The 13,938-nt window shown below is 40.3% G+C and overlaps 1 protein-coding gene across 3 annotated transcripts in view; it reads left to right on the top strand.

The window, feature by feature from the left end:
- LMBRD1 (LMBR1 domain containing 1) overlaps positions 1-13,938 on the top strand; it is a 139,618-nt gene that overhangs the window by 64,501 nt on the left and 61,179 nt on the right. For all 3 annotated transcript variants that reach the window (XM_062186331.1, XM_062186332.1, XM_062186333.1), the window contains exons 8-9: positions 7,590-7,715; positions 10,635-10,787. In XM_062186331.1, the coding sequence (XP_062042315.1) occupies positions 7,590-7,715; positions 10,635-10,787 (279 nt within the window). The remainder of the gene's footprint in view (positions 1-7,589; positions 7,716-10,634; positions 10,788-13,938) is intronic.

Here is a 13,938-nt window from a genome sequence, read left to right as displayed (position 1 = left end):
CAGAAGTCTTGGTAGAGTCTTTTGGATCCCCTATATATAGAATCATGTCATCTGTGAATAGGAATAGTTTGACTTCCTTCTTCCCAATTTGTATTCCTTTGATTTCTTTTTCCTGTCTAATGGCTCTGGCTAAAACTTTCAGGACTATATTGAATAGCAATAGTGAGAGTGGGTATCCTTGTCTGGTTCTGAATCTCAGTGGGAATGCCTCCAGTTTTTCCCCATTAATAGGATGCTGGCTGTGGGTTTGTCATAAATTGCTTTGATTGTGTTGAGGTATGTTCCTTCTATATCCAATTTGCTTCAATTTTTCATCATGAAAGAATGCTGCATTTTATCAAATATTTTCTTTACATCTATTGAGATAATCATATGATTTTTGTTCTGCAATTTGTTAATGTGACATAATACTGCAAAGGTTGAACCATCCTGTATACCAGGGATAAATCTCACTTAGGCTGGGTGAATGATCTTTCTGATGTGTTTTTTGGATTTGATTGGCTAGAATTTTGTGGAGGATTTTTACATCTATATTCATCAGGAAAATTGGTTGTAGTTCTTTTTCTCTGATGTATCTTTTTCAGGTTTAGGAATTAAGGTGATGCTGGCTTCATAAAAAGAATTTGGGAGTATTTCCCCCCTTTCAGTTGTGTTGAATAGCTTGAGAAGAATTGGAATTAATTCATCTTTAAATGACTGGTAGAATTCAGCAGTGAAGCTGTCTGGTGCTGGACTTTTCTTTGTTTGGACCATCTTTATTACTGATTCAATGTCTTCTTGGTTATAGGTCAATTTAGGTTTTCTGTGTCTTCATGGCTCTGTTTAGCTAGGTTGTATAGTCTACAAATCTATCCATTTCTTCCGGGTTTCCTGGTTTGTTGCCATACAGCTCTTTGTAGTAATTTCTGATGATTCTTCTTATTTTTGTGGTGTCTGTTGTTACATTTCCTTTTTCGTCTCTAAATTTATTAACTTGGGTCTTCTCCTTTCCTTTTTTTTTTTTTTTTTTTTTTTTTTTTTGGTTAGTTTGCCGTTGGTATGTCTATTTTGTTTATTTATTCAAAGAACCAGCTCTTCATTTTGTTTATCTTTTTTGTTGTTGTTGTTCTATTTTTATTTATTTCTTCTCTACTTTTAATTTTTTTCTTTTCTCCTACTAGTTTTGTTTGGTTTGCTGTTGTTTTTCTAGATCCTTGAGATGTATTGATACCTCATTTTTTTGGTGCCTTTCTAAATTTTTGATGTAGGCACCAATTGCTATAAACTTTCCTCTTAACACTGCTTTTGCTGTATCCCATAGGTTTAGATATGTTGTGTTGTCATCTTCATTTGTTTCCAGAAATTTTTTGATATCTCTTTTGACTTCTTCTGTGACCCACTCTTCATTCAGGAGCATGTTGTTCAATCTCCATGTGTTTGTATATATTCTTGAGACTCCTACGTTGTTGATTTCCAACTTGATTGTATTGTGGTCAGAGAAGATGCATGGTATGATTTTGATTTTTTGAATTTGCTGAGACTCGCTTCATAGCCTAGCATGCAGTCAGTCCTAGAGAAAGTTCCATGTACTCGTGAGAAGAATGTGTTCTATGGCTTTAGGATAGAATGTTCTGTATGTATCTGTTAAATCCATTTGGCATATAATGTCAATTAACTTTGTTTCCTTGTTGATTTTCTTTCTGGTTGATCTGTCCATTACTGAAAGTGAGGTATTGAAGTCCTCCATTACTATTGTATTTGAGTCTATGTCTCCCTTCAGATCCATTAACATTTCTTTAATTAGCCAGATGCCCTGTAATTACATATATAAACATTAATAACTCATTTCTTCCTGTAGAATTGATCCCTTGATCATTACATAGTGCCCTTATTTGACTCTTTTAACTGTTTTTATGTTAAGCTCTATTTTGTCCAATATTAGGATGTCTACAGCAGCTCTTCTTTGGTTTCTGTTAGCATAGAATATCTTTTTCCATCCCTTCCCTTTCAATCTGCAAGTATATTTGTTGGTGAGATGTGTTTTTTGTAGGCAGCAAATAAATGGATTTTGTTTTTTAATCTATTCAGCTGGTCTGTGTCTTTTCACTGGATCATTGAGAACATTTGTATTCAAGGTGACTGGATGGGTGGTGACAAGTTCTTTTTTTTTTTTCTTTTTTCTTTTTGAAAGATAGTTAAACAGTGAGAGAGAGACAGAGAGAAAGGTCTTCCTTCCGTTGGTTCACTCCCCAGATGGCCGCCACGGCCAGTGCTGTGCCAATCCGAAGCCAGGAGCCAGGTGCTTCCTCCTGGTCTCCCATGCGGGTGCAGGGCCCAAGCACTTGGGCCATCCTCCACTGCCCTCCTGGGCCACAGCAGAGAGCTGAACTGGAAGAGAAGCAACTGGGACTAGAATCTGGCATCCATATGGGATGCCGTCGCTGCAGGCGGAGGATTAACCTGGTGAGCCATGGCGCTGGCCCGACAAATTCTTTCAATTTCTGTTTGTTATGGAAAGTTTTTATTTCACCTTCATTCATAAATGACAGCTTTGCAGGGTACAATATTCTGAGTTGACAGTTTTTTTCTCTTAAGACTTGAAATATATCTCACCATTCTCTCCTAGCCTGTAGGGTTTCCATTGTGAAGTTTGCTGTGAGTCTCATTGGAGATCTTCTGAGGGTAATCTGGCATTTCTCTCATGCACATTTTAGAATCTTTTCTTTGCGTTTCATTGTGGAGAGTTTGACTACAATATGTCTTAGTGTAGATCTTTTCTAGTCATGTCTATTGGCAGTTCTATGTGTTTCCTACTTTTCTGGTCATGTCTATTGGGAATTCTATGTGTTTCCTTTATTTAGATGTCCCTTTCTTTTCCAAATTAGGGAAGTTTTCTGTTATTATTTCACTAAAAAGGCCTTCTAATCTGTTCTGCCTTTTCACACCTTCAGGAACTCCTAAAACCTGTATGTTGAGTTGTTTGGTGATATACTGTGGATCTCCAACAATATTCTTTAGTTTTCTCATTTTTTCTTTTTGTTTTTGGCCTAACTGTAAAAGTTCCAGGGATTTGTCTTCTATCTTGGATATTCTTTCTTCTGCCTTGCCTGCTCTGTTGTTAAGACTTTCCACTGCATTTTTTATTTGATCTATTGAATTCTTCGTTTCTAGTATTTTATTTTGATCTTTTTTAAAAAATCTTAATTTCATGTGAAAAATTTTTATTTTTATTTATTTATTTATTGTTTTATTTGACAGGTAGAGTTATAGACAGTGAGAGAGAGAGAGACAGAGAGAAAGGTCTTCCGTTGGTTCACTCCCCAGATGGCCGCCATGGCCAGCACGCTGCACCGATCCGAATCCAAGAGCCAGGTGCTTCTTCCTGGTCTCCCATGTGGGTGCAGAGGCCCAAGCACTTGGGCCATCCTCTACTGCCTTCCCAGGCCACAGCAGAGAGCTGGACTGGAAGAGGAGCAACCGAGACTAAAACCTGGTGCCCATATGGGATGCTGGTGCTGCAGGTGGAGGATTAACCTAATGCCCCAAGGCACTAGCCCCTCATGTGAAAAATTTTCATTCATGTCATATATAGTTTTCTTTAGTTCATGTATTTGCTTCTGATTGCTTCTGAGTAATCTGATGATTAATTTTTTGAATTCCATTTCTGGCATTTCCTCAATCTCTTCATTTTCATATTCTAATATTGAAATGTTGTAGTGTTCCTTTGGGGGACTCATCGTGTCTTACTGATTTTTGTGTTTTTGCTTTTGTTCCTTTGCATTTGTAGACTTCTTTTCTCTCTGGTTATATTTGTGGTTTGCAGTTACTTACTTGCTTCAGCCCTGCTCGCTTTTTGATTGTAGTTTTGGAGTAGCAGGCTCCCTCATGTGGCTTTTCCTGTCCCCTCCCATTGCCAGGCAAGTGGTGAGGTGCAATTGACAGCAGAGCTGGGGCTGCTCCTCCCTGCCTGTGTCCAACAGTGGTGTCAGCTCTCCCTCTGCTGGCAGCAGGTCTCTGCTGTAGCTGTGGTGGGGGGTGGGAGGGAGATGTATGGCTCCCCCCCCCACCTCTGTTTTTTTTTCCTTGCTTGTGGAAAATCCTCATAGAACTCCAATATCAGTTCACTAAGCTTTGCCTCCCAATGGATCAGCAACGCCGTGGGCCAGGGTGCCCAGGGTGGGCATCCTCCTCCCCAATCTAGATTGGCTGATCTTCTGTTTTTTGTTTGTTTGTTTCTCTCTCAGCACAGGCCTGGATTACCTCCACTACTCTGTGGGGGGTGGGGGGGGTCTCACATTGTGGCTGTCCCTCAGTTTTATCCTATGAATGTACTCTTTACTTTCTTCTTCTTCTTTTTTTTTTTTTTTTTTGACAGGCAGAGTGGACAGTGAGAGAGAGAGACAGAACTCTTTACTTACTTTTAAATATTAATTTACCCCCATTTAAGACAAACCATCCTGTCACTATCTGTCACACTGGAACCTCCCAAATTTCATTTTCTTCTAATTCAAACATTATCTATCTCCACTCCTCCATTTCTTTTTAAATATATATATATATATATATATATATATGTATTTATTTTGAAAGGCAGATTTAGAGAAAGAGAGAGAGCGCGCAAGAGAGAGGGAGAGGGAGAGAAAGAGAGAGAGGAGAAAATGCAACATCTTCTATCTGTTCGTTCACTCCCCAAATGGTTGCAATGGCTGGAGCTGGGCTGATCCAAAGCTAGGAGCCTGGAGCTTCTTCCAGGTCTCTCACATGAGTGGCAGGGGCCCAAGCACTTGGATCATCTTCTGCTGCTTCCCCAGACCATTAGCAGGGAGATGATTGGAAGTGGAGCAGCTGGGACTTGAACTGGGACCCATATGGGATTACCTGCTGTGCCACAGTATTGCCCCCACATTTTTTTGAATGATTGGAAAATCATGAGAGTACTATCTTGTGTGTTAATAATATATAAAATGCAATTTTTTAAGTATTTCTCTTGTTGCAAATACAGAGATTAGCCTGTTTGGTAAGAGCTAGTTAATTATCCAAATGTATCATGCCATGGAGTTGGTATTGCCTGATAGAACTAGTTGATTTCTGAGATTTTGTTTTATTCATGTTCTTTGTTCTTATTCTCCTTTTATTAAGAAGACACACCTGATCAGTCAATTTGTGCTTTGTTATTTGAATTGTAGGTTAATCAATGTTTTATCAATGTCTAAAGGAGACTCAAGAATACTAAAGGAATTTAAATTAACACTAAAGATACCTGAAGTCACCTTGGAAATTGACAACCAGATAGTAGAGATCATGAGAGGAAGCATGTAGGATAGCCCAAGATAGTTGGTGGTTGGGATTATTAAGCCTCAGAAGGGCGTGTGTTGTTTTGAGCCATATCCATTGTCCTGAATTCAATCTCAGGGCACTACCTAATGACATGGGAGGCTGAATAAAGCAGGTTGGTTATGTGCTTAGCAGAAAAGTGAAAAAAGATTTAATACTTGTGTACCCAGGAGGTGATAGTTACCAGTGTTCCTTTTAAGGATTTCAGTTCAATAGCAATATTGAATAACGGTTACAAACCAAATGCCATTAAGTATTACTAATGATTATAATAAAAAGTATCTTTTGGGGAGTGGGAAATGGAATTTATGGGGCTGAGTAGTGCATAGACTAATATACTAATTAATAGTTTAAAAATACTTGTAGTAGGCCGGTGCCGTGGCTCAATAGGCTAATCCTCCGCCTTGCGGCGCCAGCACACCGGGTTCTAGTCCCGGTCGGGGCACCAGATTCTGTCCCGGTTGCCCCTCTTCCAGGCCAGCTCTCTGCTATGGCCAGGGAGGGCAGTGGAGGATGGCCAAGTGCTTGGGCCCTGTACCCCATGGGAGACTAGGATAAGCACCTGGCTCCTGCCTTCGGATTAGTGCGGTGCGCCGGACACAGCACGCCGGCCGCGGTGGCCACTGGAGGGTGAACCAAAGGCAAAAGGAAGACCTTTCTCTCTGTCTCTCTCTCTCACTGTCCACTCTGCCTGTCAAAAAAAAAAAAAAAGATACTTGTAGTAAAATATTTCAAATATCAGAAGGTTAGTTATAAATATCTAGAACTTTTAAATAAATTATATATAAAAATTGGTATATTCATCAAATATGTATGAATATATTAAAACTCCTAAAGTCATGCTATATATACTTGAAGAAAATTCAGTTTTGTTCTGCTGAAAATAGTTTTATAAATTGCTTTGTGAACTTGTAAATTTTACAGTTTTTTTAAAGATTTAGTTATTATTTTATTTGTAATACAGGGTTACAGAGAGAGGGAGAGAGAATCTTCCATCCAGGGTGGCACTGTGGTGTAATATGCTAAGCCTCTGCCTGCAGCACTGGCATCCCATATGGGTGCTGGTTCGTGTCCCAGCTGCTCCTCTTCTGATCCAGCTCTCTACTAGGGCCTGGGAAAGCAGTAGAGATGACCCAAGTGCTTTGCCCCCTAGCCTGTGTGGAAGACCTGGCAGAAGCTCCTGGCTCTTGGCTTTGGATCTGGCTATTGTGGCCATTTGGGAGTGAACCAGCAAATGGAAGACTTCTCTTTCAGTTTCTCCCTCTCCCTATCTTTATAGCTCTCAAATAAATAAATAAATAAAATCTTAAAAACAAAACAAAACAAAAAAAGAAATGTCTTCCATCTACTGGTTTACTCTGCAAATGGCTGCATAGACTGGAGCTGGGCCAGTCTGAAGCCTGGATCTTGGAACTCTATCCAGGTCTCTTATGTGGGTGGTGGGGGCCCAAGCACTTATGCCATCTTTTGCTGCCTTCCAGGCACATTAGCAGGGAGCTGGATCAAAAGTGGAGAAGGGGCCAGCGCCATGGCGTAGCGGGTCAAGTCACCACTTGCAGTGTCAGCATTCTATTTAGGTGCCAGTTCAAGTCCTTGCTTTTCCACTTCCGATTCAGCTCTCTGCTATGGCCTGGAAAAGCAGTAGAAGATGGCCCAAGTCCTTGGGCCCCTGCACCTACCTGGGGAACCTGGAAGGAGCTCCTAGCTCCTGGCTTTGGATCGGCCCCACTCCAGCCATTGCAGCTGTTTGGGAAGTGAACCAACAGATGGAAGACTCTCTCTGCCTCTGCCTCTGCCTCTCTCTAACTCTGCCTTTCAAATAAATAAATAAATCTTGAAATAAAAAGTCAGAGCAGCTGGGACTTGAACTGGCTCTCAGTTGGGTTATAGGCAGCACAGGTGTGGCCTAACTGGTTGTTCCATATCCCCGGCCCCTACTAATTGTTTTTACTAATTCACATTGACTTAACTCTTGATTAGCCTGAAGTTGTAAATTATTATTTGATAATGTACTATATTTACAGTAAATTTGTAACTTCCCAGTTGAGGAGTAGTGTTATAAACATAATCCTGTATGTGTATAAATGTAAATAAATAGAATTATGAGACAGTAGAGTCATATTTCAGTCCCATGTATACCATGTTTGTGATTGTACTTCTTTACCACCACTCACTTTTAAGTTACTGCTGGAAATAAATTTTTTAAATCCTGAAAATTGTATATAATATGTTTAAAATATGTTTACCAAAACATACTTAAAATTTGTTTCTCTTAGGCCTATGGAATGTCTGCGCTACCTTTAAATCTGATAAAAGGTACTAGAAGTGCTGCTTATGAACGTTTAGAAAACACTGAAGACATTGAAGAAGTGGAGCAACACATTCAAACAATTAAATCAAAAGTGAGTTCATATTCTGTTATAATTGGGAACCACACAATTACTTTGTCTTTGAACTGTTTTCTGATGTGACTTAGGGATTGGCAACCTCATAATTTTTTTATTGTTTGAATTTTTATAACCTGTCCTTCAAGAACCATGTCCATGCTTTTAAAAACTTGCTTCTTGTATAATTTCTATCAGTGTTCTAAAATTATGCTTATGATCAAGATCTTGCTACTCAGGAATTGTAATACCACGTATGGCGTATTTTAGTATATCCCTTATGTTCAGGTTTTATGCACTAGTTGAATAAAGTAAACATTACATTTCATCACTTGCCAGTTAAATGGATTTCTAAAAAGACAATTAAAGTTTTTCTTGTTTTATTACCTTCAAGATGATGAATTTCAATTCTGGCATTTGTTTCTGTGACCAGTGTTGATATAGTGGTTTAATCAATTGGCAATACAGAGTGAATCCTTCCTTCAGTCCACTGAAGTGTTCACCAAATAGGTAGATAACATGGGTTTATTTTTTTCCCTCTATTATTTTACACCCCTAAGAATATTCTTAGTGGACCCTTTTTTCTCACATAGTGATCAGCAGTGAAACAAAGCTACCTCATTGTTGGCATCCTTTTGATATTATAATGGAAGTTTTGAGAACAATTTTATGGTTAAAAGCTGCTGGATCCTTCTTGTACCACACATTTGAAATGTTATTGGCTGGATCTCTCTTCCAGAAGGGACTGTGCGTTTTGTTTCTCTGGTCTTCAGAAAGTTCTGTAAGTTCTGTTTTCTGGGATTCAGTAGGATAATACCCAAGATAGTTGACTTAATGTACTTGAGTTAAAGAAGTGAAGATAATTAAATACAATCTAGTGTTCGTAAAATGGGGTCTCTAGATGAGTAATGGTAGTATTTCCTGGGAATTTGGTAGAAATGCAAATTCTAAGCCCCTCTTAGGACCCACTAAGTTGCATTCTTTTGTGGGTAGGGCCTAGAAATCTGTTTAACAAACTTTCCAGAAAACTCTGAGGCATGATAAAGTTTGAAAAAGTTGTGATAATATACAGAAAGGTTGATTCCAGGAGAGCATAGTGGTACAAATATCTACAGATATATAACTGTGGACGTATCTTTATGAAAAAATATTTGGTTATTATCTGTGATTTCAAATTGAGGCCTCTCTTGGATATACTGAAGAGAAAAATGTTGTGTATCAGTTTAGAACCTATTTAAAACATCAATAGCAATCTTAAAGAAGTTCTCTTATATAATATCTTTACATAGTCATTTCAGAGACAGAGAGAGTGAGCTCCCATTTACATATTTAGTCTCCATATGCCTATAATGGCTGAGATCAGGTCAGGGCCCAAACTGGAAGCTGGGAACATAATCCATGTAGGTAGCAGGAGCTGAATTAGTTGAGCCATCACTGCCTCCTCCCAGGATCCTCATTAGCAGGAAATTAGAGCCAGGAGCCAGAACCAGAGCCAGAGCCAGAGCCAGGAATCTAACCCTAGCACTCTGATGTGGGACATAGGCATCATAGCCATGAGGCCAAACACCTATTTCCTCTTTGTAGTAAAATGTAGTCCTGTTTACATGTTTTTCTTGTTCCATTAAGGCAAATTTACATCTCATTTTTTTTCATGCATGTATCAATGGTCTTATTATTGTGGTTTATAATTGTGCCCAGTTGAAGACACTTAGGGTGTAGGGAGTTCAACTTGGAATGTCTGTCTGGACATCATGGAAAAGGTGCTGTTTATAGTTACAGGAAGCATCACATAAAAGTAGATGGAAAGCTCCTGTCTCCTGGCTTTAGATCACCTCAGCTCAGGATTGTATCAGCTCAGGCCATTGCAGTCATTTGGGGAGTGAACCAATGGATGGAGATCCCCCCCCCCCCGCCCCCTGTAACTCTGTCTTTCAAATAAATAAAGTAAGTCTTAAAAACAAAATAAAAAATAGATGGAAATTACCTTTCAGATATTGATCAAAGAAAGCATGATTTAGTTCCAAATGCATTTGGAGAGCAAAGAAGTGTCAATTCTTAGCAGTTGCTAGAAAACCTGCTACAAGCCACATATTCTTTTTTTTTTTTTAAGATTTATTTATTTATTTGAGATATAGAGTTATAAACAGAGAGAGGGAGACACAGAGACAGGTCTTCCATCTGCTAGTTCACTCCACAGATGACCTCCACAATGGCTAGAGCTGAGCTAATCCAGAGCCAGGAGCCAGCAACTTGATTTGGGTCTCCCACATGGTTGCAGGGGCCCAAATGCCTGGGCCATCTTCCGTTGCTTTCCCAGGTCATTAGCAGGAAGCTGAATTGGAAGTGGAGCAGCCAGGACTCGAATTGGCACCCATATAGGATGCTGGCACTGCAGGCGGAGGCTTAATCTACCACACCACAGCACTGGCCCCAGCCACACAGTCTTGCATTGCATTACTCTGCTGTGTGAATTAGGCTCTGTGTGAATTACTCTGTGTGAATTAGGCTGAGAAGTATCAGTTTGGGTAACCCAGGTATTTGAACAAGAGAGAGAAGGGGCAGTGCCATGTAAATTAAAATAAGGAATAGGAGAAGGTTGGAGGGAAGAGAGAGTAACTGAACAGCGTATATAGTAGTTAAACTAATACCTTCTAATGGGGTTGTTTTCACAAGTAGTTCTCTCCACATTTGTGAGTATTCGGAAAATAGGTACCAGGAGAAGGGTCAGTATTAAATGTGCGTACATCTACATTGTGAGGGAGACCTTTGTTCAGCTATACTTACTGTCACATAACTGTTGTCAGTGTTTTTCAGTTTATAAATTTTGCCTGGAGTGCCCACCCCTAAAAACATTTTGTTGCATGGTCACTAAATCTGGTGGGAACTTTAGTAATACTTTCATCATAAAAAACCTGAATTTTGTACCATTATTTGCAGAGTAAAGATGGTCGACCTTTGCCAGCAAGGGATAAGCGTGCTTTAAAACAATTTGAAGAAAGGTTGCGAACACTCAAGAAAAGAGAGAGGCACTTAGAATTCATTGAAAATAGCTGGTGGACGAAATTTTGCGGTGCTCTGCGTCCCCTGAAGGTAAATATGGTCTTAAAAATTATGCTGATCCTCTCCTTCCAAGTTTATGTAGCAACTCGAAAGGAGATTGCGTTCTCCTATTGTGGCACCACATCATAGTACTTACAGCATGGATTTTGGATTTTGGTAATCTTGCTTTCAGTCACAGCTCTCTTGTTTGGTCATTCAGGCAAGGTGTATAACCCTTCTGAGCTTCGTTTACTCATTTGTGATATAAGCATTATGGGGTAGTTACCTAGAACTGAAAAGCATAGATGTATAACAGGCTGCTAGCATATTTTGCAAGTTTGTACTTTCCTATAGAGACCTGTGACTCATATTAGCACTTGGGTACCTATCAGAGTAATAGAATTTGCCTCATTGTGGAATTATGTTTTGAAAGTATGCAAAAAGGCATTATTTGAGATGGGAAACCATTTTCTTGTTTTGGAAATTGTTGTCTTCCAGCCTTGAATTCTTGAGACTGTAGTACCTAAACTCTTAACTATAGACTGAGCTAAGGCGGTTATAATATGACCCGGACTGAAAAGTAACTAAAACTGCTGGCCACAGACTTCCAAATATGCCCATTCTGTATTGGGGACATTTCAAAAAATACTGGCATTTTGTATATAATAGTGTGCAAGTTGCAATTCAGAAAGTGCAGTAAATAGATTTATTTGATGTTGTTAGGCAAGATGAGGCTAGAAAGTAGATTTTGGCTAAATTGTAAAAGAACCGTTTCAGAGAACGCCATCAAAGATGAGTCAGACAGGTTGAGTTTCTAGTATTTTGTCTACTTTTTATTTTTAGAGAAGAAATACTCTAAATACTCACCATAAAAGGCTTCTCCTACAAAAGTGTTGTTTTCGGCCGGCGCCACGGCTCAGTAGGCTAATCCTCCGCCTTGCGGCGCCGGCACACCGGGTTCTAGTCCCGGTCGGGGCACCGATCCTGTCCCGGTTGCCCCTCTTCCAGGCCAGCTCTCTGCTGTGGCCAGGGAGTGCAGTGGAGGATGGCCCAAGTGCTTGGGCCCTGCACCCCAGGGGAGACCAGGAGAAGCACCTGGCTCCTGCCACCGGATCAGTGCGGTGCGCCGGCCGCAGCGCGCTACCGCGGCGGCCATTGGAGGGTGAACCAACGGCAAAAGGAAGACCTTTCTCTCTGTCTCTCTCTCACTGTCCACTCTGCCTGTCAAAAAAAAAAAAAAAAAAAAAGTGTTGTTTTCAAAATTATGTCATAATTAGTTTATCTTTGTATGTGATCACTTTTTTTTTTACAATTAGGATAATTTTTTTTTTTTTAAAGAGACTCATCCCAGCCTTTTTTTCCCATGGTGATTTGTCTCCCTAGCACCAAAAGTCTGACGAAACCTCCAATGCTTATTTTAATCCTAAATTGCATATAAATTCTTATAAATATTCATAACCTTGTTTCTAACATCAGCTGCCTTGTTTTAAACACACTGTCCCATTTCACTGAACATATGTTTAGAAGGATTTTAAAATCTATTAAGTATACAGATTAATTTTGCCAAATATAAATATGTAGGCCGGCGCCGTGGCTCAACAGGCTAATCCTCCGCCTAGCGGTGCCAGCACACCGGGTTCTGGTCCCGGTCGGTGCGCCGGATTCTGTCCCGGTTGCCCCTCTTCCAGGCCAGCTCTCTGCTACGGTCCAGGGAGTGCAGTGGAGATGGCCCAAGTGCTTGGGCCCTGCACCCCATGGGAGACCAGGAGAAGCACCTGGCTCCTGCCATCGGATCAGCGCGGTGCGCCGGCCGCGGCGGCCATTGGAGGGTGAACCAACGGCAAAGGAAGACCTTTCTCTCTGTCTCTCTCACTCTCTCTGTCCCACTCTGCCTGTCAAATATATATATATATATATATATATATGTATATATATATATATATGTACAACATCTAAACCATTCCTCAAAATGTACCTTGTGCTCACCTCTGCTCCCTCAAGCTCAGACCCCAGGTAGTCACTGATGTCCTTTCTCTCATTAGAGTAGAACTTTACGTGTTCCAGAATTTCATGGACTCATAGAGAATGCAGTTTTTTTCTGGCTTCTTAAGCACAGATACTGTCTCTGGGATTCATCCGTACTGCTGCAATAACTCTCCCCACCCCCCCGCTCCCCACCCCCATTGTTGCGTTGCATTTTATTGCTGAGTGCTGTTGTGATGTGTGTCTGTACCACAATTTGTTTATGAACTCTCTTGTTAGTGGACATTTGGGTTTTTTCAGTTTAAATCTATGATGAGTAATTCTGATTTGAATGTTTTGTAGAAATCTTCGTGTAGCTGTGTGTTTTCATTACTTTCTCCTGGGTAAATACTTAGGGGATAGAATTTCTAGGCCCAGTGTTTATTTGTTTAACTTAATAAGAAATTGTCAGTGTTGCCAAAATGGTTGTATCATTTTGCGCATTCACAAAGCAATATGAGTTGTAGAATTGCTTCACATCCTTATCAGCTCTACTAAGTATTTTATAAGTTATTTTAATGGCTGTGCAATGATTTTGGTTTACATTTCCCTAGTGACTAAGGGTATTAGATGTCTTTTTCTGTTCTTAACTGGCTATTTGTGTGTCTTCTGTAAAATATACGTGTAAATCTTTCAACCGACCGGCGCCACAGCTCACTAGGCTAATCCTCTGCCTACAGCACCAGCATCCCGGGCTCTAGTTCTGGTTGGGACGCTGGTTCTGTCCCAGTTGCTCCTCTTCCAGTCCAGCTCTCTGCTGTGGCCCGGGAAGGCAATGGCCCAAGTGCCTGGGCCCTGCACCCGCATGGGAGACCAGGAGGAAGCACCTGGCTCCTGGCTTCGGATCGGCGCAGTGTGCCGGCCGTAGCGGCCATTTGGGGAGTGAACCAATGGAAGGAAGACCTTTCTCTCTGTCTCTCTCTCACTGTCTAACTCTGCCTGTCAAAAAATCTTTCAACCATATTCTAAATGTTTTTCTATTATTACTGAGTTTCAAGAAGTTTTACTTTATTAAAGACATGTACTACAGATATCGATTCCTAGTTTATGGCATATTTTATTTATGTCTTTTGTCACTGACATCCAAACAGACTTCTAAAAAATTTTATGAAATTCAATATATTTCTATCTGCCTTGTACTTTTGTATCCTTAGACATGTTTGTGTATCCTAAGACAACA

The sequence above is a fragment of the Lepus europaeus genome, chromosome 3 (assembly GCF_033115175.1).
Source record: "Lepus europaeus isolate LE1 chromosome 3, mLepTim1.pri, whole genome shotgun sequence".
Taxonomy (NCBI): domain Eukaryota; kingdom Metazoa; phylum Chordata; class Mammalia; order Lagomorpha; family Leporidae; genus Lepus; species Lepus europaeus.
Note: the sequence above shows the minus strand (reverse complement) of the source record. Positions and strands in the feature narration are given on the sequence as shown.